Below are 27,303 nucleotides of genomic sequence, written 5' to 3' on the forward strand. Positions count from 1 at the left end.
CCCCCCCCCCCCAACATCCAAGAAAAAAAAAAAAAAATCCCTAAATAGCCTTCCTGCTAACTGGGTCAAATACCTTAATAAATCATGTTAACTAAATAACCGTCACCAGTGTTCTTTGAGGATTTAGACATGGTGGATTTGTGTTATTCTCTGTGCACAATGCTTATTTGCATATGACTAATGTGAACACGACAGAGGACAAGAGAATCACACCCCCTCCCATCATCACGATCCTGGCTTCATACCACTGTGTGTGTGTGTGTGTGTGTGTGTGTGTGTGTGTGTGTGTGTGTGTGTGTGTGTGTGTGTGTGTGTGTGTGTGTGTGTGTGTGTGTGTGTGTGTGTGTGTGTGTGTGTGTTTGCATGTGCCACATTTTTGTGCACACGTGTTTGCGCAGTGTGCGTTTGAGAGACAGAACAAAGACTCCATCTGGTCTGAGCCACTGAATGTGCCAGTATGAAACACTTCTGTCATTCTCAAGTCCCTTTTTGATGCAGCTCGAAGGTGGATGGGGTCCAGACTGGGAATAGCATGGGGTCCCATTTGAGCCGGCCGCTCACGCTGGGCGCCCCCTGCGCTGAAACCATTCCGTCCTCCTCGGCTGAGTTGCACCACTCTCTCCAAAGAAGACAGAGACACTCCTCTGGTGTGTGATGACACTCATTCCCTACCTTCACCTCCACTGCTCCCCAATTCAGTAGATAGCAATTATATGTGGAACAAAGAAGCCAAAGACCCAGGCAGACTTTGTTGATAAGCTCCCCGGGATCAGAGGGCTTTATCCAAGGAGCAGCTGGGAAGAAACTGGGGGAGCCGAGGCATAGGTCATTTCGTAGGAGTATATTCGATGGAGCTGGCTGAGATTTAGATTGGTGGGTACTCCTCCCAGCATACCCCTTCATGCCCCACTGCCATTACTTCTCCTGGTTGGAGGAGATTGTGTAGACAAGCAGAGTAAAAACAGGATACGTTGATTTGACAGTCATTTTATCTTCTAAGCATAGTCATTCTTCCTATTTTATGTCTTGTTTCTTAGCAACAGAAAAAACATCCCAGCGTCTTGGACTGGGCTGGTTGGTTTTAACAACAAAAAGAGAACCTTACGTCTAATTTATGTGCAGGCTGTAAATGCCTCCAATTAAATGTGAATCGTATCTCATCGGTTCATCAGACCATAATCTGAAACTTTAAAAGGCTCACGTTCAAGTCTTTACAATGTGTAAGTGGTGCTGAATGATTAAAGCGTCAAGGCGGATTTCGGACAGTGTTGTGTCTCCGTTTATGTCTCCTTATCCAGAGAAGACGAAAGAGTGTTGTAAAATTTCTATCAATATCATAAACCTGAATCTATTTCAGAATTTAATATATACTATGTCAAATGTTACACAACATTATAATTTCGTAGCCATTGTATGATATGTTCTGAGCGAGGACGACACAGAGGATGCTCAAAGGTGAACCTTTGTTCTCATTGAAATTGGTCCCTTCTGGAGGTCCATTGGTTTAGTTTTGGTCGTGAGAGCTGGGTTCAAGCCGTCATAGCAGGATGGACATCTGGCCTAATAACCAGAGAAGCACATAGTTACAAGTTACTATGACTTGCATGGTGACGGTGGAAAAATCGAAAAGCCGAAAAACGATAATAGACGATGCTTTACGGAGAAACTGTGCACTGTACCTGGTCTGCATTCTCGACAGTTTCAGCATCAGCCAAGGCCGCCAAATGTTGAACATCAGTTTAACATAACAGATAGGTGGCAGGAGTGGATAAGCAGTCGCTTCCATATTCCTCCCCTGTGGAATACTCCCCAGAAAAATAGCAGCTGCTCCCATCTCTCCGAACCTTCTCTGATTGCAGTCCTCTGGCAGGGCCTGATGGTATGCGCACACCTGCTCACGCTGACCTCCAATCTATCTCTTCCACGCCTGCCCGCCACCACTGGAGGGATTAGCATGTCTGGGATAGGGGATAAGTGAGAGGGAGGATGGTGGCCTCTTAGTCTGGCATGCGTGTCCTGTTTCTCACTTGTGGCATTGAGAGTTGTGTACACAGCTGGCTGATTCTCTGCCTCTGCGCGTGCAATCCGCCAGGAGAGTTGTACTTGTGTTCTGAGCATCTGAAAGTGGAAACATTTGTGACTGATTTAAAAGTGTTTCCCCCCTCATACAACATAAATACCTACAAAAAAAGGGATGGGGGTTTGCATTGGTATTGTTTTCTTGATACTTGCAGTACAAAATGAAACTTTAAGGGAAAAACCGAGAAAGTTATTAAGAGTCATTAACTGAAAACTATCCTTTCACATGAATGCAGTTTTCATTATATCTGTTCAAATACCCATAAATAGTTGACATATATGTCCATCTGTTACTTACTTGGGTGTTTTGGTCTTAAATTCAGGTCTGGTCAGGGGCATTGAAATACCAAGGCAGCAAAGAGATCGCTTGGTTAATCAAAACAAAATCAAATGTTCAGCCTCCACACTCGCTGGACGTCATACATGAAAGTTTAGCCTGAACAATAGAAAGCGTTTACCTTGTTCCTATTGCTTCCAGCAGTTTGTATTCGTCTTCCCTTGTTTGTTGAATGCCTGCAGCACATTGTCCCACTTGGCAGTCACTGAATATGATGTCAACAGACGGATGGGAAAAAAAACAAAACTGTCGTTGCGAGCTGGGATGGTCACTGGACATTTTGCACACTGAAAATCCCGGAGGTCCAGAGATCAGTGTTGGTATTATTACCCTCATAACATGCCTGCTGCCCACATTCCTTGTTTCTTGTTCTGATATAGTTAATGATTTTTACCCAGTCTCAAATGTACGTTAACATATTTCTAAACATTTTTATGATCCCGTTTCTTTCACTGGACCACTTTATGGAAGGCTATTTTTAGTCTCAGACACTTTAGTTATGAATATCATTAAAGTGCACCAGCCTATGCAATAAAATAACTTGAAATTTAAGGTCATTGTTCAATAATTAAATTAGTCACACTGAGGTGTTTCCTTCATTGAGATTTCTAAACATTCAATTCATCTAAAAATTACAATTTAAAACATTGATAGGCATGCACTTGTCAGCTGTGCATGTGTATGTACATGTCATGTGGTTCTCCAGCATGGAGCTCAATAACCATCACAGGTGTTCATTCCTAAGCTTATCCGATGCATTAACAGCTGCTGTCACAGTACAATTAGAGACACCGACCAGATCTGAGTTTATGTACATTCTGTTGCAAGTATGAACTACACGCATGCACGTACACATACACAGAATGGTGCAAACATACAACGGCAACACCGACACACAGAGAGATTAATTGCATGATGCTAAGAGTGCGGTGCCATTTGTTCCAGCCTAATTAATGTGCTCATGAAAATACAAAATAGGAAAACACCCTCATACTGGGCATTTTTCAGTCTGATATAAAATAGCTAACAAACTCAAAAGCACTGCCAGACAAAAGCCTGCAGACATGAGCATGATATTTGTTTGATTTTTTAATGTTGTATTGCGGCTGCCGTTATTATTCATATTTCTCCCCAGGGAAGCATGTTTGAAAAATGGGACTGTGGCAGCCTCCTCCATGTCACCGTCTCACTCCTTCAACACACGCACGCACGCACGCACACACACACACACACACACACACACACACACACACACACACACACACACACACACACACACACACACACACACACACACACACACACACACACACACACACACACACACACACACACACACACTTGTTTGGAGTCTTGTTGAGGAAGTGCAAGCAGGCGGCGTCTGCCTCCCATCCCTCCAGCTCCTCCTCCCTTTCCTCTTCTCTCTTGTTTTTTTTTTTTTCTTCTTCCTTCACTCTTTTTTTTTTTTTTTTTACCCCAATAGAGAGAGTGATCCAGCCCGTCTCCTCTCTCCGTCACGCGGGTAATCAGCCTCTGCTATTTCATTTGGTTCAGTAATGAAAGCAATCCCAGTGCTTTTCATTGCAGCGCAGCCAAATAATGAGGACTGCCTCACCCCTCCTCAGCCACACCTCCCTCTCCTCTCCCCCACCCGCCCCACAGTCCTCACCCTCTCCCTCCCAACCCTGCTGTTAATGGATGAAGGAAAGCAAATGTGTGCGTGCTTCAGTATGTGAAGCACGCAATCTTGCCAAGTCCTTTGTGCCACTTTGGCTCCTCTCTAGACTGTAAAGAGTATAAAATCTGATCCACAATATTCTTCATCAGGATATTTTGGAAATTTTTTTTCCTTCATGAAATAAACACAAGATATTTTCACATGTAATATAAATCTGTGGCTTTGTTTTTTTTTCCACCTAACATTTGTTCATTGATAAGTTGTAAACCATTGACAATAGCATTGGTTTTCATTTCCATTTACTACTGGCTACAACCACCAGTAGACAGTGGAAACACACCCCAAATGGCATACTTTAAACTAAACTAAACATACTTTAGTTAATCCAATTGGGGGAATTTTTTATTTTTTTTTCCAGCATTGATCAATCCGATTTCTAGAATGTGGAGGTGCAGCCAGGGGCTTCGATGTCGGCTCTTCCTATCATTGTGAAGCAGAATTCACCAAGCATTGGATTGTTCACCCACTAATAGGGAACGTGAGCTGGGTTTAGACCGTCGTGAGACAGGTTAGTTTTACCCTACTGATGATGTGTTGTTGCAATTGTAATCCTGCTCTGTCAAGGGTATTGCCCAGGGACAGACAGTGGCGACACGTCAATGTCGCCAATATTCACATTCCAGGTTTGTTTGAGTCTTCTTCCATCTTCTTTGCTTTGTATGTAGCCTGCACCTTCCAGTTTAGCTCATCTTTAAGCCAGTCAAGACACAACAACAGTAACGGGTTGCTTCAAACAAGCCCAGCATTGTTTACCAATAGCACCATAGGCAAGCAACAACAGATAAAGGTTAGAAAGGTCAACACAAGTACGAATACAGCACAGCTTCTCGGTTGCCTATCATGAACAATCAACGATAACAGAGAGATGTGTCAAGCAAATCTTAAGCAGAGAACACAGAACAGACTGGATGGACATGAACAGGTGTGGCTTTGTGTAGAAAATCCTTTCAAATATAACCGCTGCTGGTAAAAACCTTCTTTCTCTCAAAATAGATCTTTTTGGTATCATGAATACTATTGTTTTTAAACATTAATTTTACAGCATTTATAAAACAACAGGGTTTTCTTTGCCTGTCCGTGTAAAATGCTTCTCATTCTTTACAGCACAATTCAATTTATTGATTCTGGTATAAACATGAAAAAATCAGCACAAAATGACTTGCAAGGTTTTTTTTCCCGTAACAACTGCAATATTTTCACCACTGCACTGAAGTGTTTTTGTGGAACAGCATAAACTTATTATTGGTGCTCTCTTGAGGGGAACCTCGGTACATTCAGATTTTATTTTTCCAGCTCCAGCTCCGTTAACAGCAACTGTGTTTCTAACAGCTGTGAAAAAAATGTCAGGAAATGGATTGAGATGTCTTGTTGGATGTATTGCATTCCATGTGAATTGATCACCTGGAGGTGTTACAGATGCCCGTTACAACAGAATTCTGCTGAACAATCACAAGTTGTCCTGACGATCAGGAAGAGAAAGAGACGTGACTCTGCGGGGAAAATCCCATCAAATGTTCGTGTATGAAGTGTCCCGTCACACTAAAATCCTGGAGGTCCACGAGTAGCATCCAGGTCAGTCAGAGTGTCTGCACCAGCACTGGGAACAGCAGGGAGAGATGCTCGGCACCTCGGATCGGCAGTTTGTGTGCGGTGTAGAAGTGGATGAGCTCTGGGATGGTGTCAAAGGGTGGGCTGTTCTGCCCCAGCACATACTTGCCATCTTTACACTGGGTGAACTTCATGTGCATGAAACCCTGGCAGCTCCTGTGAGACACAAGAAAAGGTGATTGAGAAAAAGGCAAAAGGAGGAGGGGAGTTAATACATTTCTCCATAAAAAAAACCCCCAGAAGAATAAAGGATGGACTAATAAAACCTTAAACATTATAACACGCATTTTGTACCATGATGATTCTTTATGTAACCGTATGGATTTATATCTGCCTTATTATTAACATTGAGAATGTGAGTCTCACCACATTTACCACCATGTCATCCATTAGGAAGGAAATAACTTGTAATGGATGGATGAGTGGAGTCAGAAGAACAGAAGACAAACGCTCTGGACTGTGAAAGTGGATTTGCTGAGCGAACTAAACCTCCTATTCAAACTCGAGGCAGCCACAACAGAACTGTCCCTTTAAGAGCCAGCTCGCCTGTCATGATGCCCATCTAATTATAGAAGCACAAGGAAAGACAAGGACTGAAGCTGGTCACCGTAATCATGATTGTTCTAGTGAACTAAATTAAAATTTGGAGAGCAGCGAGACCAAAAACCCTCGCTGTGACTACAAACAGGGCAACGACCCACAGCTTGTTATTGTCCCACTGGCCTGAAAGTCAGGCGCTGCATGATGTCACTGCTCAGAGTTCATCGAGTGCTTTCATTCAGTGACGTTGTTTGGGGACTGTTTGTATCCGACGGTAAATGAGAACTTGCAAGTCCTCATTCATAATACATGTTAGTTTGAATCTGGCAACTTGTTTCAGTGTTGACTCACTTTGTGGTGGTAACACATTCTAAACAACCTTTATGAGTCATGTGTTGAATTATTTACATTTCTGTTTTATCTGAGCTTATTGGAAATGTGATTCACATTTTCAAGGGAAAGACGACGCATGCAGGTGCTCCATTCCCACCACAATGTCAAGATGGTATGTTGTTATTTCAAAGAGTCCTTTCTGAAGGCTACAATAGCATCTGCAGCTTTTCACCGACCAGCCAAAACACCCAGATAAAGACTGTGGATATGCTACAATCCAGAGTGGGAAATATTCTCTTGTTTCTACCACCAAAGTTTTATTTCATTATTAATGGCATTGTTCAATCTATGATGGGGCAAAGCAGGTCAGGATTACTTAACATATTGATTTAAAATGCAAAAGATTGAAGCTAAATCTTGAGGTTCGAAATACTTTCTAAACGTCTGAAGGGCTGTACGTAGAAACAGACTACTCATATGGACACTCTTTTCTGAAAGCATCTGAGGAATCCATCCATACATCCTTCCATCCATCCATCATCAATCCATCAGCTGAAAGAAGATGACACTCTGGAGAGGTTGACAGTTGCCCGAAGGACTCTCACAAAGAGACGCTCCCCATGCATGCTCTCACATTTACAGTCACATTCCCCACAACCAAATGCCTCCACCCCCCCCCCCCCCACCAAAAAAAAGGAAAAGAAAATTTCCTTTGATTGTGGGAGAAAGCAACAGATTCAGGAGAAAACATACACAAGGAGAACATGTACACTCCAGAAAGAATGGCCGAATGTGTGTACATCATCATCTATTCAATAACCAGCCCTTCAAACCATAAGACCTACATAAACTGAGAACATATGACACAAACTATGAGACAAGGTTTACCAGCAACAATGTTATGAAAATTACACATTTCAGCCCTTCGAGTGCTGTTGATGACAAATTGTTAGACTGACGACCCATTGTGCAAATAAGAAAAATAAAGGTATATGGCATGTGACATTAATTGGTAACCAGAAATTGCCCCCAGGTGTGAATGTGAGGTTGTTTGTCTCTGTGTGTTTGCCCTGAGACAGACTGGAGACCTGCCCAGGTGCATCCTGTCCTTGTCCATTGCAGGCTGGGATCGGCTCCAGCGCCCCGCTACCCTAAACAGGATAAGCAGCACGGAGGATTGCTGGATGGAAGTTGTATTCCAAAGTGTGATGACTTTTTGAAGGCTTAAATCTTTTTCTAATTCACTTCCAAATACATAAAGCTTTTATTTCTTGGCCCATCTCACTTCTTTGTATTGGAAGTGAAGTTATAAAATCTGGGCAACATCTTTGACTCCAACTTTTTTTCACTGGTGGAGAGAATGCAATAAACCATCGCAGCTAGTTTCTGATTAGACAGACGGATAGATAGGTAGATAGATAGATAGACCTCTTCCCTACATTGCATGTCCCAGCTGGGGAAGTAGTAGTGGTACTGACCTTGTCGCTTGTGTGTGTGTGTGTGTGTGTGTGTGTGTGTCAGATCCACTCGACTCATGTAAATGAGTAATGCATGAGCTTGTTTATATGTCAGCACAACACGGTGACACTCAGTGTCTCCCCCTCCCCTCACTCCCTCTCCCTCTCCCTTGCTTAATTCCCTTCTTGTGTGTCCCACAGAAGGTAATTCATATTCATTAGTGATTATGTGGAGGATGATGTGTGCACTGAAGTGTGCTCTACCTGCCTGATTACCACTTAGAGGGCCCACTGGGTACAAGGAGGAAGGCCACAGCAAAGATCCAAGGATGGTGCAAGAACAGAGTGATGATGGAAGCAGGGTGTGAAGCCAGGACAATGGATCATGGGAGTAATTATAATGCAGAGATTTGACCAGATAAGCAGTATTGTGCACCGCAAATGAGTATCGGGAGAGGAATTGGTGTGGCAGTGATCTTAAGTGAAGGTGATGGCGGAGGGGAAAAAGCGAAAGCGAGGAGGGAGAAACAGATGGGGAAGAGGTGTGGGAGACTCCAAATGAGAACCAGAGCCCAGGTGGCTTCACACACACACTTTGCCGACACTACTTCGTCGCAAAGCAGAAAAACAAGAGAGAGAAGTGTGCTATTAAATTGCAATGCTGTTCATCTGGGAATAACATTAAAGGTGTGCAGGTGTTCCACCACTTGTCGTGTGTGCTCGTATCTCACCGTAGGGACAAGGAGTAGTCAGAGCGGTTGGTCTGACTGTTCCTCACCAGGTAGCTGCACTCTTTACACAGTGTCAGCAGCGACTCAGCCTCCGATCGTGACAATGAGCCATGGTACCACCTGATTGAGCACAAAGGAAGATAAGATTAGATATGACAAGTGGTAATTGTTAGTACCAGCCGATTTTTCATGGATGTTAGCGCGCTAAAGCAAGTGGTTCTACATGAGTGATGCAATAACACAAATGCTTCAGAGAGAAAGACAGTCCTAACAATGAGACTTAGTACAATAATGATACAATATCAATAGTGAATGTTTGGCATTTTGTTAGACTGACAATATCATTTCAAAGAAGCAACAAACCACTTGCAATTATGAGAGGTGCTGCCCGCAGGTAAAATGACGATCAGAACTATTACAATTAATCCGAAGGGGCCGTGAATGTCTGAAGCAAATTTATTGTCAATCCAACCAATAGTTGAGGTCCTAAACTCAGAAGCACACACCAGCAGCATGATGAGGGGATCACCAAAGTCATTATACTCTCGCCCTCTCCCGGGTAGCATCAGGGCCATCTCATCTACCTACACAGTCATCAGTTATAAAACTGAAATTACCATCTTGTGGTTGTGTGCCTCCGCAAATCACCAAAGAAGCATTAATGTCTGTCTAGACTCATATAATATATGTAGTGAAGACTGTTCCGGAATGTAATGAAAGATATAAAGTGGAGGATTATTAAGAGACGCACTCACAGCCAGAATTACTGCATCATGGTTGTACGTGTCGGCCAATCAGAAAAGTTGCACATTAAGGTCGTTGCGACCTTCACATGGTACGTTTGGAAATGTAATAAAAGTTTTACTGCAGGGGTCTCAAAGTCAGATCCTTGAGGGCCGCAGCCCTGCATGTTTTCCACGTCTCCCTGCTTCCACACAGCTGACTGCAGTAAGCAGCTCCTTGTCTGGCTTTGTGCTGAATGTGGTGATGAACCATCAGGACATTCAGGAGAGGGAGACATGGAACACATGCTGGTATGCAGCTCTCGAGGATCTGAGAATACAAATTGTTGGACTGTGGGAGGGAACTGGAGCACCTGGAGGAAAAAAAAAAGACTTGCATGCTTCAAACTCCATTACTAAAGATCCCCAAAGCCTGACCACAGTGCAAACCACTACACCATTGTGTAGCCAGTTCAGAAATCATTATTTTTATACAGTCTTTATACAAACAAACTTTAAAAACACTGGACAAAAAGCCAATTCGTTATCATCATTGTAGGATACTTGAGAAACATGAGTTATTGAGCTTTGAGAATTTTAGGTTAGTCACCAATTTGTGTATGGTCTATAAAATTTTAAATGGTTTGGCCCCACAGCCATTATGTGTTTTTATCCACGCTCGCTCGTCAAATTCCATCAGATCCACTAGAATATCCTCCATACGAGATTGTACCATACCATTTCGCCGCACTGTAGCGGGGCAATCTGCTTTTTCTGTAAGAGCCACAAACCAGTGGAATACCTTACCTGACGCCGTAAGGGGCAGTAGCTCTCTCAGAGTCTTCAAATCCAACCTCAAAAATCTGTTAAAAGCTGCTCAGCTCTGCAACCACTAATTTGGTCCGTAGACTTCTTTTTGTGTGTGTGGGTGTGGGCGTGGGTGGGATGAGGGAGGTGGGGGGAGTTGCACGCAGACGTGTGTAGCCACGTTGTTGTGGTGTTTTATCCCTGTATATTGTTTAATCTGTCTTGTTACTGTGTTGTATTTTTGTGACCTGCCAAGGGACTACAGATGCAAATTAGCTTAAAGCTACAATCTGGTATAGTGCATCAAATGGCAACATTTATGTTTTAACTGTACATTGTCCCTTTTAAATAAATTTTATATTCATTCATTCATTTCTCAATTCTCAGGAGAAATTGACACCATTGTGTTCGGGGATACAAGTAATGTTGGATGCCAACAAGATGCTCAAAATTAGAATCTTCTTATCTCAACATGTAAGAAAGCAACAGGAAACTTTAGGGACGTGCTTCACTTGACTATACGTACAAGTTACAACAGTGATGGTTTGTTCAATCTGGGCAGTCGTTGGGTTATTGATTGGTTTGAAATTATCTCTATGAATTAGATCCTTTCATTGGTGGAATGTTTTGTGTTTCTGACATGGAAAGCAATTTTATGTATAAGCAAGTGTCATTTGGATCATTCGACCTTGTGAAATCGGAATCCTCAAAGGCAATAAAAGACCATAACCAAGGATAGGTACATGTACAAACACAAAACTGTGCTGCTTAAACAGCTGAACAATTATTTGTATATTCAAGTCCATGTAAAAACACTGTATTACGAATCAGACATACTGTATGTATGTGCAGTTTGTGCTGGGCCACACAAAATCATCATGCCTTTTTAAATTCAAGATGGCGGCAGGCTGCACTAATCCCAGCCGATGATGGGTGAGTGTAGGGTATAACCTAGGCAGGTCGCAATCCAACATGGTGCAAACACAAAGAGACAGACAACACACACACACACACACACACTCGCATTCACACGGAGAAATTTAGGTTCACCAATTAACCAAACATGTCCGTTTTTGGACTGAAGGAGGAAACAGGAGCACCTGGAGGAAACCCACGTGCAAACTCCATATCTGAATGTGTGACCTGCTCACTATAAGGCGCGAGCTTTAACCACTGCCAGCTGCATATATGACATATCACAGCTTTTCAGTCTGTTAGTGGGAACACACACTTGTGCAGAATTTGAACAAATTAAGCCGAGACTTTCTGGAGATACTTAGCTGCGAGTTGGATGTACAGGCAAGCAGAACACATAATGCCTCAGGCTGTTGCTGACTGCAATTTCCTAACAGCATGACAAAACTACAACAACAACCAAAATCTAACTGATCTGCTGGAGTTCGACTGGATGCCACAAAGACTCATGACCACCACCCGATGTGCACAGCAGCATTTAAATCTCACATATTGCACCTTCAAACCGAGCTGAAGAAAACTCAGAGGGCTCATGCCAGTCCTTAGGAGATCATCAGGGAGTAATGGAGCATAAGAATCAAATAACATTCCCAAGTGAATTTTTGTACACGTATGTGTTCGTGAGAGCAAAACAGCATGTGTCATGTGTGTATGTGTGAATGTGTATCTGTGCTTAAGGGGTGTCTTGTGTTCGGATTTCATTAGTAAAACGGCACTTTATGTGTGCAGAAACAGCACATAACTTACACCAATGATGTCTGAAATTAAGACCAAAGTAAATGCGTGTTTTTAATGGTCTGACTTAATTAGTTCTTATGCTAACCTTTTGCACTTCTGTGAGCTCTGATAAGTGCTGCTTAGCTGGAACACATAAGCGCTTAATTCTAATATGTCCAAGTCATTAAAGGATCAAAGTGGTGGAATTAAACTGGGTTTCGCTATTTGGAGAAATGTACAATATTGAAAACCACTATCATGACAATGTTGGGTGAATATCCATGAAAGGCATACCTTTAAACTATGCAAATTGATTAGATGGGGGGGGGGTTAATTATTAGTGTGGTACATTTAAATGAATGGGGTAGGGTAACCCGAATCCTATGAAGTACATACACTTGTTTCTCCAGAGGTAGGGTAGGGTCCACTCTCTCCCCGACCATTGAAGGACCGTCATGAGGCATTCGGAACTTCATCCCACCTCCTGCCAGTGGGCTGGACCTGGGCCCGGAAGGACGTAACCGTTCCGTCGGCGATGACGACCGATCCCACTCCGCACCATCAAACTGCACTGTTGACAGGCAAGGACAGAAAAAAAGTGACTCGTGATATTCAAACAGCAATAAGATCATGACTGATTAAACCTCTCAGTCAGACCAGAGTAAACACAGGACATGCAGGCATTGGAAAACTCCAACATGCAACGCAAAGCACAAAGACCTCTGATGGATGTGTCACAGTCTTTGACTGCAGGTCCAGGGCTGACAATACCAACACTATCAGCATGATCGACATACTATCATCATTAATGTGTTTATGAGTCCAAGAGGGCAAATAGAGACAGAAGGTTTGCGTCATGTGTGTCTATGTCAGGTGCTTATTTTAAACTGCACCGTTGACATGCAGACACAAAAGAGGTGTGGCACCTTAATGAGCCGACTCACCCAAATAAATCCCAGGCCAGTGACAATTTGCATTTGGCTTTGCAAGATTCCTTAATATAGACCATACCAAGACTATTTGAGAGAAAATTACACATACAATTACACATGAAGTGTTATTTACCCCAATAGTGCCTCCTTTCCAGAAATTCAATCTGGGGAACTTATAATTAACCATTAAGTGTGCCACGGCACTACTAACTACCCTGACATGAAGACAGCAGATATCCTCATCACTTGGAAGCTCCGCATGCATACAACAACAACAACAACAACAACAACAAAGAAACCAGCACGGAGTGAGTGTATAAACCCTCCAAACCTACCACCAGGAATAGCAACAGGCAGACGCAAATGCAGGTGCTGTGATTGCAGCCCACTGGGGGTTCAGGGTGGAGGTAGTACAGATGTAGGACAACAACATGGTTCACGCAGGTCATGGCGACTGGATGTGTGTGTGTTTAAGTTGCTAAAAGAAAGCAGGGGAAGGAGGGGGGGGAGGGTGGTAGTAGCAGTGGTGTTCAGGGTGAGAGGTCACCTAGCTCTCTGATGGGGGGCTCCTCTTCCAGCTGACCCACTGGGGCAGGCCAGGGCAACTCGGACAACTCCCTCATTTCTAAAAGAGGCGGAGAGTGGGGAGGAGGCGAGAGAAGAGGCAGTAAGAAAAAAAGAAAAAAAACAGCAGATGGCTTAGAGCAAAGTCAACTCAAAGGAAGAAAGGTGTGAGAAAGTAGTGATGATTAAGAAGGCAAGACTGATCTCATATGCAAGACTTTAAGAGGAGGGGAGGCAGGCAGAGTGACAAAGAAGTGTGATGAGGAAGGGGTGGCAGGCAGGGAAGCCCTGGTAAGAGTGGGAGAAGAGGTATGTGTGGAGGTGGCAGGGACAACGTCAACTCCACCGCCTGTCATGACAGGTAATATCCTCCAGTTTACCTCTCCTTGCTTTATCCCCAATGTGAAAAACACAACCTTTGGGCTTGAAAGACTGTATTTACTTGAAATTATCCTGGGAGATAAAAGGGAAGAATGCTGAGGAGATAAAACTGCAAGAGGAGCAGAAGTCAGGGGCCCAGTTATTTTTAGGCATCTGAGCAACACTTCAAGATATTGTCCCTTAGCAGTAGATACGATGAAAACAAAAAAATGACTTCATAAGGAGTGCGGCACAGTGTGACAAAAGAGATGAAGCTATGGAAGCAAAATAACGCTCAGTTCACTGTCCTACCTACAGTAGGAGAGTGACAGAAGGTGTGCTGTTGTGAGACAGAACTGAAAATAGCTCATTATATACTATGGCAGGCCACAATGTACTGCACACACCTACACACCTACACACACACACTGCAATTTGCCAGTTTCACACCGTATATTCAGCTCAGTTCCCCCCAAAACGGATTACAAAACAAATAAAAGGAAAAGAGGAGTAACATCTTAATGAGCCGCCAAATCCAAAGACCCCCCCAGGCCTGCGACATCAAAGGCCATTTGAATGGGCGTTTGGAGAGAGACCCGGGCTGTACATACATGCCTCTCTCCCTCCTCGGTTAATTATTGAGCAGGCAGACACACTCAGCCACTTTCTCTGGCTCTCCGTGAATTATTGATGCATGGCGCAGTACAATGGCCCCATCTGGAGCGGGCCGCACCTCCGCTGAAGCCAGGATTAAAGTGTGGCCTGGCACTTCTCAATGGGAGACACGCACGCAAACACACAGGTCCACACACACACACAAACAGACACACCTGACACCCCGAAACAACACCGCTGCCCCACTCTGCTGCCCGACAGCTCACCACCACATCACATTTCACACCTGTAAATCTCCAGCAATGTTGAAATAGGTGCGTGTAAAGAGAGGAGTTTAACTGAGAGGCAAACAAAAGCACTTTATGGACAATGAAAATGAAGACCATCCGTTACAGATTAAAAATGTGCTCACCCTTCTGAGGTGGCGATAAACTCAGAGAGTTGGGTACCTCAGAGAAGAAATTTCATGACAAATCTTCAACGCTTCGGTGGCTGTAATCACCTTTTAACAAGTCAGTTTATCTCGTCTTTGTGACTGTTTGACTACCTTTTCTAATAAACTGCTAATTTCTTACATTTGGAAGTGACTGTAGGAAGTTAATGCACAATTTTGTAGAATTTCAAAAGAACATTAATTCCAGAGTGGATGATATATAAAAAAAAAAAAAAAAAAAAGGTACTTGCTTTTTTATCATAAAAGTATTCTCTTGATCAGCTTGGAAAAGCTTGAAATAAAGAACATATAACAACTAGATTAGCCTTATATTGTGCTGTTTACTGTTGATCACTATGCACACCTACTTGTTTAATCATTTAATTGGTCAATTACTTGGTCACTCAAAGTCCAAGCCTTGAGCCGGATTGAGCCTCGAGCAGGAAAAATTGTGTCGGCAAAAAAAAAAAAAGAAATGCCGAGTCGGGTGTATATTACTACTTATGTAAAATGTGAGCAGTAATGAACCAAGAATAGGACCCTCTGGCTAACTACTAATGATGTAAGAGGGCCTGATGGAGCACCATCAGCAACAATGTGAGATATGAATTTAACCAACTGGATGAGACAACCGATGAGGTATTTGATTAAACCGGATTTTGTGGCCAAAAGTGGTTAAATGAGCTTCGTGTCCACAGGTTCAGCTTTCAATCATTGCTGTTCCTACATTATTGTTCCAATTATTTTAATGAAGGTATTCACATGTATATATACACACACATGCACGCGCGCATACACACACAGACGCCTGTCAATGCCTCCCACATATTTTTGCATTTCTGTGTGCAGTTGTGCAGCAGAAACAGCAGACAGTATTGAGACATCTAACAGCTCAAGAGACAGTACAGGAGATATATAACTATGATATGCTGATTTCCATGCAGCACAACTGTACCTAAACAGAGACAATACTCTTCAAAGCCTTAACTCTGTGCAAAAAGACTTCGCAATCAGAATTTGGTAAAGCGACGTCACTATACCAGTTTCATATACGTAGATTGATTCAGAACAAAAGGGAAATTGTTATTTACCTCCTACTAATGAACCCGAATGAATAATAAATAAAAATCATCCACAACTATTTAAATACACACCCTATAACATCAGTCATTAGTGAGCAGGGAACATCTGGCTTCTATTCACTTTTAATGGGAGCCTGTGGATCCGTCATTCACAAAAGGCTGTTTTCTTGAATAGAAAACAATGTGGTCAGTGATTTACAGATATAGGCACTCCCAGTCTTTATACCTACAGCTGCGATTCTTCATTAATACTTAAAAATGTATCCATGAGTGAAAATGCATTTTTATCTCTCAATCTCAACGTGGATAGTGAAACAGATGTGAGCAATTAATGGTTTGCCAAGATTTTATGTGCCAGGTACATCAACTACCTGCTACAGATTAGTGGGAATTTCCTGGGGGGGAGGAAATGATCAGGCTTAGCTTCTCGTTCTGTGGTGCAGAGAGGATTCATCGCCTTGGGTGACATATGACTGACTTTTCAAGCACACCAGCTGCTTTCTGTTGTCATAATTAAGTAGGAGCAGACAAAGACAATAGACGAGCTTCATTAGGTCTATTAATGGAGGCATCTGTTTCTCAAACAGGCCTGGAATCCGATCTTCTCTCTGCTCACAACGACCTTCTGCTTGGCTAAAAAAAAATAATACCATAAGCACTGGCAATTACCACCTTATGCCTAAAGAGAGGACAATCACATGCATACAAATTCCCCATTCAAGATATGGAGCCAAACATTTGAACAATTTCGAAATCTACATTATTCCCACGTCCCTGTAGATTTGCAGTATTTACCTGGTCTTCCTCTCCGTCTTCACCACTCCTTCACCCATTCCCCTCCAGGTCCCATCATTATTTCTCTTTCCATATTCCCCTGCTCCTCTCCTCACTTGACCTACTCTACTTCTATCATTTCTCTTCCATCCCTCATACTGGTCAAAGAGGATGACGCACAGATTCCTGCATTGGTTTTTCATTGATGTCACTGAAGGTCTAAGCTGAAAGACAAAGGGAAATCATAAAGTGACAGAAAAAGAGGAGCGGGCAGGAGGACGCAAATGTGGCAAAGATTAAAAAGGGCCCAAGTGAAAGACAGAAAGCAGTCCAGCTAATGTGCCAGTAAAATGACAAAGGCTGGTCAGATGTCCCAAAGGCCTGTTTAAAGCCACAGAGAGTAGAGTTAATCAGCAATGGAAATCACATTTTCTTTTCCTTCTTCAGTGATCTCACCTGCAGGTTTTCTATTTTTAGTGCTATAAAGCAACTTGTGAGTCATGTCTGTGAAAAGTGCTATAGAAATAAAGTTCTACTCTATTTTATTCTATTCTATATTACTTTGATCGGGGGACTTCCATCCCATCCCAGTTTAGAGTGGGTGAAAGGCAGGGTACGTCATGGACAGATCATAAGTACAAAGGAAACACACTCTAATACACACCTGTGTTCAATTTCATCACTTTGAACTGTTAAAAAAAAGAAAAAGGGTAAAAGAAGTAATACCCACAAATGCACAGGGAGAGCATGCAAACTTTAATGTCTAAATCAAATTTAAATGCAAACTGTTTATTATTAGGATGATATGATATCCGATGCCATATCACAAATATAGTGATGTGTATAGTAAATGCATCAAATGCGCCGATTAAATATACAGTACAGAGAATCACAGACTTTTCTTTTCATTTTGTGGTTTAAGGGTTTATGTGAACCCAAATCCAAAAACAAAACAATTTCCTTCACTTTGCCTTTACGGCCAAAGTAGGAAGTTCCAGTGTGCAGCTTCAGTGCTTTGCTTTTGCCTAATGAGCAGCTGCACAAGAACAAGTGGAAGATAAGTGCTTTGCTCAATGGCACCATAACAGTAATTGCAAGGGGTGGCAATATTATCCATACACCTTTCCAATCCTGTTTTTTTTTCTTCCAATCTGATTTGTAGTACGCCCATCATGGGTCGACTTTCTTTTACTCTCCTCAGCCAGGGCTGGCAACAAACGGCGAAAAGCTACTGGTGTGGACTGTAAAACATCAAAACATGAAACACTTAAAACTCGCACTCCTCTGTTCATTAGGTGTGGCAATCTGAGATCTAGTAAGATGTTGCTTTTGATTATCTCACTAATAATGGCAAATGGCCACAGGGTTTATCGCTTACTGCTGGACGGTGTATTAACTTCCAGGGATTAATGACTGCTGTAATTTTCAGTTGGATCGTGGTAACTAGTTACAGCTTTGTAATGTAATTAAAACCCACTGGACTGAAGGAGGCCTGTCATGTCCAACTCACGAGCTACCCTGAGAGAGGTGTATGAAGTGGACTTTGATAGAAAAATGAGCCATTTTTTCGGAGACAAGCCTGTTTTTTGAAATCAAACAGCTGCGGTTTCCAACAACCACCCGGGCAATTACATTTAAGCACTGATAAGCTGTGAAAATCATAATCAAAGAGCTCTTGTGCGAATGCAGTGCATGCAAATCCACATGCGATGTGTGCCAGCGATCCTCCCCACTGCCCCACACCCACACACTCATTTGTGCCAAACACGCATACTGCATACAGTCTCTTCTCACCCCTGAATTAGGTGCCTGGTGATAATCAGAGCTGAAGACGAAAACCCACGTGTGTTCATGTGCGTGCATGTTTTGTGAGTAGGTGATGATGAGGGTCTTCTGGCAGATCACGATGCCCCTCTTCGCCCCCTGCAGCAGGTCATCTGAATGAGCGTGTCACATCCACGGTGGAGGGAGGGCTGTGGGGACAGGTCTGTCACCGCTGCTGTGTTGGGTGTGTATATGTGTGAGCACGTGTGCCTGTGTTAGCAGATGACTGATTGCACCCTGCCACAATGGCCCTGACTCCCCCTCTTCTTCATTCGGCTCACCCCGACACAGCCCCCGACCATTAATACTGCTCACCACTGCTCCCCTCAGGAGGCATTGGGCCTCAACAAACATCCTAGAAGCTGCCACTAAACATACTATAACCTTGGATGTCCGTTTCTGTCTCTGTGCAGCATCCTCATAATTCATTTTCCACTTTTTCCTATCTTTTAAAGTGCAATTCATCCTTTCCCATCTTTTTTCCTTCTTTTTTTTTTCTATTTCATCACCATCCTCTCATCTCTCTATGTCCGCAGATGTAGGCAGTGCCTAGCAACGTGAGAGGGTCTGGGAATATGGATTAAATGTGAGAATGGAAAACACTGTTTGTATGTTTACACTTCGCTGCTCTGGTCTGCTCAGACAGACAGCATGCCAACTCAGAGTGCTGACTCCAAATGGAAAAAACAAGGGGTCAGACAACTGGAGCTGCACAAGCGTTTTCCTCCACTGCCTTCTCTAATGGTGCTGTAAGCGCTCCTCAGCTGGAGTGCACAGTGTCTTTGGCACAAAGGAAAAAGGCAGAAAGGAAGGAAGAAACTCCCAGATAAAGCAGGGATGAGTGCAGAAGCGGTGATAGGTAACACTGGCTTTGTAAATCAACAGCTGCGTGCCGTCTTTTCAAATAATCGTCACTCTTAAATAAATCAGTTTGTCTCCTTAGTGATTCTCCGCTCTGTGCAACTTCAGCATGGACACATAATGAGTGCATACATCTCTGTGTGTAGCTGTACGTGTATTTAGACAGTGGGGTACCGGCCGTGACTCTTATTAGCAATGGATCAGTCATGCACATGTAGGCATGTAATTAACTGGGGAGAGAGAATGAGGGGCGCAGCACAGAATGAGGAGGCGAGCAGGAATGAAGGGGAGTGAGGATGAGGCAAGGTTGATTTATTATCCCATCACCTTGACCTTGCTGACTCGAAGATGCAGCTCAATTAAGCCAACTTGGCCCAGCATAACTTGCACTGATCCACTTCTAAAAGAGCTATCAGTTATAGTCTGTTTCTCTTTACCTTCCCATCTTTCTAATTTCCACTTTGCTATCCTTTTTTAAATTTTTTTGATTATCCAATAGAAATGAACGGTGTGGTTCATCCTGCCAGGGGAACTAGAAAAAACAAAACTAACAATGAGCCAAATAATTTGGAAAATACTTTCAATAGGATCATTGTTAAAGGTAATGGATGCAGCTGTCTTGTTCCTCTAATGGAAACCTTTTTTCTTTTTTGACAGCAGCTATTTCTTTCTTACCCATTGAGACACACAAGAGACCTTTGTCAGCATTAACGATCCTCTTGGAGGTTGTGGTCACTCACACATGTGCGACCCCCCAAAAAAAAAATCAATAGTGAGCAGAAGGTGTTTGAATGTAAAAAGGGAGATTTGTGCCATTTGCACAGCATCCCCCCCTTGCTGGTTAAAGAAGACTTTAGAGATGCAGTGACAGGGGGTCCTGCACTAAATTAAAGGTCAAGACAGTTAGATGATTATTTTATCATGTAGTATCAACAGCAGGGATCGCTGTGTGATCCACGGAAAGCTTTAACCTTTTGAAAAGCCTCTTTCCAGTCTGGCTTTAATCATCTTCACTAATTCTACTAAATGAGTCCCTTTAAGGAAATATCTTTAAAGATAATCGTTGTTCAGAGTCCACCCGGAGCTCTCGTAACTCTGGTCTCCTGTTGGTGGGGATTTTTTTTATTTTTTTTTTTATTTGAGACCTTTCAAAACAATCTACAACTGTATTCTGCACAACTGAGAGTGCTGATTAAGCCTGGCAGCTTGAATGCAGAAGAAACAACACTTACCAAAAGTACAATGGGCTATGATTAACCGTTTGGATAATGCAGTAAAACAGTCTTTTCAAATATTAAAAAAAAAACAAAAAACTGTGGCCTAATCAATCCATTTTAGTTAGTTAAATACTGTAAAATACATTTATTCACTTTTATTGCCCGAGGTCAACTTTAATAAACTGTTATGGTTTTCCAGTTGAAAAGCAAAGACAATTGACAATCTAGTTTATGAAGTACTCACCAAATCATGCAGCTTATTGATTATCTGGCTTGCCTGTCTGTGCTTCACCTTGTTTGTCTTAATTAAACTGTCAGTGCACTAAAATAATCGTTCTGCTTACCTGCGAAAGCTTTGGAGATGTGGTCTTTTTTCCATTCCCAGGGCTGGTCGTACTCATCGGCCGGTCTCTCGTCATCTTGTGGCAGCCTGCTGCTCTCTTTTCCCTCCTCTTGAGACTCTCCATACACAAAACCCAGGCGCTGACACCGCTCGTCATCATAGGGAGTATCATAGAGCTGCACCCCTCCACGTACCCTTCCTCCTCCAGAGCCACGCTGCAACTCTGTCAATGCACATTGAGAATGGCACACATTTATACACGCAAACATTTGACTGTAGCAAAAGGCCTGTTGAGCTCTAACATGACAAGAATTAAAGGAGTGAAATAAGTGATGAGCTACATTATAGGTTATGTTTACACAGCTTGCCTTGGCCTCAGGATGTCAAATGAGGGAAGGGGGGGGGGGGGGCTTCACCAGGCATTGAGCTAGGTGCTGAGTAGCAACGAAGTAGACAACCCCTCCTCTTGTCCAACCGGAATCCCTGCAGCAGCCGAGCATGTCTCACAACAGCACTCAAAATCCCCTGTTAACATTTTCATCACTTTCTCAGTAGGATCCAACCAAATGCTTCCCAGAACCTGAGCTAAAAGGCTTTGAGATTACAGATGCAATAAAGAAGATGAAGCATGATTTCTAAATGCATCAATTAGAGCCTGCAAGCTGTAGCGGGAAACATCAGCGACGGCAATTGATATATTGACCTCAAAAATGTACCCTCCAACAACGCAGGTGGTACAGACGAGGGAGAAAATGATAGGGTAAGCATCTTTTGTGTCTCCACCTGGCAGTCTTACAAAGGCGGATATATTAATTTGAGAAGCGAAAGGGTTCTAATGGAAGGGTTCGCTGGTGAAAGGAACAGAAAAAACTTCAACCTTCACACAACAAGACACAGCTATTAGGCCACCCTGTGATCACCATGGTGACCAAGCACAGACCCTGAGGAAAGACCCTCCGAAGAAAAAGGTGGAGTGGAACGGAGAGAGGAGGAGCAAGGCAAAGAGGTGGGGGGGGAGAGAGAGAGCGAGAGAGAGAGAGAGAGAGAGAGAGAGAGTGATGAGCAGCAGAGGGAAAGGGAAAAGGAAATGGAAGCAATGAGGAAGCAAGGGGAGGAGAAGGGCGATGTGCGGGGACAGAGGAAGGAGGCAGGGCGGCTGTCACGATTTGACGTTAAGCCACTGAGACAGAAGCACAGCGGGGCTGGATGTTGCTCTACCTGCGCCGGGAGCCCGTGGTGTCGCGGCAGCCGGGAGATGGAGAAGATGAAAGTTGGTAGATAAAAAAACAGACGGGGGAAAAAAAGTAAAATGGAAAATTCACAGGGAACATAAGCGGGGAGTAGGGACAGAGGGCAAAAAAAGCAATCTGACAGAGTGGCAGATATTGAAGCTTGAGAAGAATGACAAGAAGGGAGGCCTGCGAAGTGTTTAGGCATGCAGATGTGTGCCACCTGGGAGGCCAGTATTTTACCCTTATGAACCAAGCTCAAGAACCAGGGTAAGGTTGAAAGAGATAACCTTGAGAGGTTGATGCCTTGAAGTAGTTTTACCTCCTAAAAGTAGAGTCAGAGAAGAACAAAGGTAGATCTTTAGGGAGTCCTTTGCGAGAAAAAAAAATACGGTTTCAATCTCACATCTGTCTTTGCTGCTTCACAGTTTTTTTTTTTTAATGAGCAACAACAGACTGAAACAGACAGACAAAAGCAGGCTGAATGACAGCCCAGGAGTGACGGGCTGAATTCAGCGTCATTGAAAGAACTGCGGTAATGCTTTGGCAAATGCTCTGCCATCACCATCGTGAACCTAATCTCTCCAATGGCTCTATCCAGCCGCAGCAACAAAGGATTTTATTCCAGGTTTCTCACTTTGGGAAGAGTAAAGGACGCTCCAATCACTTATGCCTGACATTATGAACTCCGAAGGAAGAGCAAAAAGAGCAGCGCCAGTTACAACAGCGAAAGGACAAAGCATACAATTTACCAAAGGACATATTAGAATGACAGCCAAAGACTCCCCTCTGGGCCAACAGGAGCCCTCGAGATGAGGGGAGATGGAGAGATGGGAGAACGTGGAGGGGGCAAGCTTTTACACTAAATGACTGGGACAGTCCAGAGAGAGAGCAAGGGGAAGGGGCCAGACAGAGATGTTATATGAGGAGAGACAAATGGAAAAGGATAGATGTGAGATAGACATTGCGGGAGAAAATCACAAGGGAGACGAGGGGTTGGAGAGTGGATAGTGAATAGACTCTCTCGAACGGCATTTCATGAGGCTGAGAACTGGCTCAGCTGCGCTGGGCGAAAACACACTGAAGTGGGCTGTAAGAACACTCTTAATGATGAAATGCCCTCTTACAAATGTGGCAATTAAAAGAGACTCACACAGAAGCTGTACATTCAACAATAGGATCTGCTAACTTTGGATCAAACATTAGTAATAAAAAAAAATGTAAAAATCTGAAATATTACACTATGTTGCAAAAAATATGAGTTAAAAAAATACACTGGATTTAAACCTCTTCGTGTTAAAATGGACAATTTTCTATGGATCAATGTGGACTGTATTTGGAAGCATAACAGCGTCATGTTATTCATGATTTAATGTGCCAAAAAGTGCTATAATCTCTTTTCAGATAAGTAGACTTAATTCATCCCTTTGAAATGTCGACTTTCTGCCTCATGATGATGGCACCTTCAATTGGCCAGTGTGAATATAAAAGGAGAAAAACTGATATGAAGCTAAATTTGCATTTTATGACTATGCCTCATATACACAGTATGTTTCTCCCTTTTTACGCTGGATGTGACATTGTTCGGCTATTTCTCACATGTATTGCTGCAGGGAACAATAATTTTCATTGGTCATGGGTCTTTAGAATGACAGCCTTCTACAAATGCATACTCATTGACTCATTATAGCTAGCCAAAAGGAATAACTGGGTATGTAGAATATCAGGTGTTGATTTGACCAAAAAATAAAGACTTAAAAACTACGTACAATACTTTACATACAAAAGAAGCAGTGAAACTGACCTGTGATGACCCTCTGGGCCTCATATGGCTCCATGTATCCATTATTCTCACAGGGAACAGGTCCGGGCTCTCGTTCTGGTCGATGGTCCAATCGAGCATCAAACGGATCAGAATAATCGGTGTCCCCTGCCAATGGAGCCGAGGGAACCACCTATAAGACAAAGCTCTCACTTACTGGAAAAAAAGACATTTTTCTCGCCTTTATCTCTGACTTGATATGATGAATTTTTAAAAAATGCGGCAGTTATTTTGGGCTTTGATCCTGCATTTCAAAATCAATATTTTTTAAATCAAGTGCTTCTCATCAAGCTCTTGATGGAAACACTTGACTGTAAGTATCCGAGGACGCACACCTACAGACTCAACACGAATGTAAATGCTTAAAAACTGGGATTGCTGCACAAACAATAGCTCATCAACACTTCAGATGAAGGTAGCAGCACAACACTTAAAAGGAGCAATCAGCTGCTCACTGAATGGCACAAGAAAGGTTTGATTACGGACAAAACACTTTGGAGACTCATCACCTCCAAGATGAAAACTCACACATTTACTGAGTCACATACTATTAGCACATCCGAACAAAAGAAGCTGACACACTGAAGATCCTTTTTAAAACCCTAACCCCCCCCCAAAAAAAACCTCTGCTATTATTACATGGCGACAGAATGTAGCAATAAATCATCACCGAGGTTCTGAGACCAACCAGTTTTTTTTTTACCACAGGAAGCGAGGACAGGGATAAAAGAGGGGGATATCAGGCCATTTGTTCATTTATGCAAGCGCAGGAGAGAAACCATACTCATCTGGCACAGTGACAGCAGCATAAGCAACCATATGGTATCGCGGACACGATCCCTCCCACACATACACATTCACTACTATACAAACATGAAAACCACACACACACTTATATACACAAACCTCGAAACAAGTATATCCTTTGTGTCTCACTCGCTCTGACAAAGGAAATCACTATGGCTCACTTCCCAAAGTCCCGCTGAATGCATACACGCCCTCACAAAATTACATTCTAATCCCCATGTTGATTCTTTAACAGGTTATCTATTGATGCACAGGAATCTGCAATGTTAATTAGAGTGCGGATGTTCCCACAGACCATGGGAAATTAATGAGAGCACGGGGAGCGCGAGGCTGAGAGGGGAGCTTTTGACTCCAGTTAAGACTATTACTTTAATCCACCTCAAGACTTTCGCACTTGTAGCATTTTCCACGAGTGGAGTCCTGGATTTAACCGGAGCGATGAAAACCTTGAAACGCTCCTTAACTTACTCAGCATGTGTGAGTTGACCTAATGTGTTGACCATTTCATTGTAAAACCTTCACGTCTGCTTCGGTTATTCTCTCAACATCTGCCTCAGCTGGTCTCAGTGGCGGTGTTGTCGACAGCACATCGCTGAATGGAGAGCCAGAGGAAGCACTGGGGTCCTGATGATACGAACAGCGCTAAAGCATAAGTTACAGCTCCCCGTGGCCCTTGACACATCACCACACAACACACTGTCGATGGCCCCTGACATGTGCTGGTGTGTGTGTGTGTGTGGGGGGGGGGGGGTCCCCCTCTCTCTCAGCTTGCAAAACTAAACCCTATCTATTATTTATGTTCGGACATAAACTCAGGGGACTGTGACCCTCTCAGATTCAATGGTCCGCTCTAGCCATCAATAATTCTTTCCTTCATCTATAGTCCTGAGTTTATGTGGCACGCAGGATGTGATGTGATTTATGTAAACTATGCATATTCGTGACAAACATCGCCAGTCACTTGCTCATGGAGTCTGATCAATAAAGCTGTCACGTTGACGGAAATGGGATGGGAAAGACAAGTGGCGGAGAGTCGTGGCTTGTTTTTATATATTTTTTTTTCCCTTTACTTGCTCTCGCTTTATTTCTGCTTTATGAGAAAGGGACCCTATAAAGATCTTTGTTCCTCGCTGCCGAGTTCTATCTTAGAGTGCCTATAAAAGTGTGTAGAAGCCGAGGGTCTTACAGGCTCTTGCTGGTCCTCTAGAGAGATGGCACTGAGGAGAATCTTGGTGCGCCCCAACTCCTGGGAGTCCACTTTAATTAGCCTGTGTTTGGGAGACTTCACGTCCACATTGGATGACTTCATGGGAGACCCAAACACTGGCGTGGCAGGGTCAGAGGTGCCGGATTCCCCCCTGGACCTGTTTTCAGAGTCCTCATAGGGATCTTCAAAATCAAGGTCTCTCTGGAGCCGGTAGGCTTTGAGGATTTCGCTCTCAGAGTAGTCCGGAGTGGGAGGCTGTGGCGGAACCTTCCTGCCAAAGCTCAGGTAGTCTTTCAGCCACTTGGCCATGGCAACGCAGCTTCGAGGTGCTGGAGTGTGATGAACTGACAGCAGAGGGTCTGCAGGGAGAACACAGCGACAGACGGAGTTATTGCTTGACCTTATTTTTTTCATGAGACTGCACGAGCTGCATATTGGATTTGCTCAGAGGTCTTTAGGGTTGGTTTTCATCATAATGAAACAGTCTAGAGATTAAGATATAGTTTAAATTGTATTTTAATACTGGACGGTATCAAAATGTTAACCCACAGTCCAGAAAATCCACTTTTCAAAAAGACTATTTGCTCTGTACAAGACTTGCTGCTCTAATCGCAGAGCCAAAACCAGACAATTCCTGTGCTTTACATGCACTCATGTGACATTAAACTACAGCGACAGCTGGGCTTTACGCACTCCTTTTGTTTTACGCAGGGAGCAATAACGTCTGGCATCTGGACTTTGCCCAAAGGCTGCAATTACATTTCACACCCGTCAATAAAGTGCGACTTTATCCTGGTGATATAAAAGTAAAGACAAAGACAGAAAACAGAAACAGAACACTCAAAATCCATGTGGACTCAAAGACACGCGAGTTGTATTAAATTGAAGAGGCTTATTGACGTTTCTGCTGAGACTCTTCGAACGTGAAATACAACAAGTGAAAGTGTTACCGTGAGTAAGAAAAAAACAAACAAAAACAAACCCTAAACATTTCGAAACAGTGACTAGAACAGGCTGTGGGATTTAAATAGTAGCCAGAGACCTCTGCGCTCCCAGAGCTCAGCCACTTACCGAGCCACTTTAGTCCTTTGGCCACTTTGGATGCTTTATTCCACGTTTCTTCATGTCGGTGACAATCAGGCGACACCGAGAAGAGACAAAACCTTCCAACTCGTGTCGATTTCTGCTC

General features: G+C 43.2%; 1 protein-coding gene across 2 annotated transcripts; it reads right to left on the minus strand.

Moving 5' to 3' along the window:
- Positions 1–5,726: 5,726 nt before the first annotated feature.
- On the minus strand, positions 5,727–26,423 carry shdb (Src homology 2 domain containing transforming protein D, b; the record flags this gene model as incomplete). 2 transcript variants are annotated; one of them, XM_080506808.1, is made up of 7 exons in its annotated part: positions 5,727–5,918; positions 8,824–8,943; positions 12,441–12,615; positions 13,524–13,601; positions 21,051–21,272; positions 24,083–24,233; positions 26,094–26,423. In XM_080506808.1, 7 exons carry the CDS (start codon positions 26,421–26,423, stop codon positions 5,732–5,734), a joined length of 1,263 nt encoding a protein of 420 aa, XP_080362934.1. In that variant the 3' UTR covers positions 5,727–5,731. The 2 variants fall into 2 exon arrangements, with proteins under 2 accessions (XP_080362934.1, XP_080362935.1); XM_080506809.1 differs by lacking the exon at positions 13,524–13,601.
- Positions 26,424–27,303: the final 880 nt, after the last annotated feature.

The sequence above is a fragment of the Blennius ocellaris genome (genome assembly GCF_963422515.1).
Source record: "Blennius ocellaris genome assembly, chromosome: 12".
In the NCBI taxonomy this organism is placed as follows: domain Eukaryota; kingdom Metazoa; phylum Chordata; class Actinopteri; order Blenniiformes; family Blenniidae; genus Blennius; species Blennius ocellaris.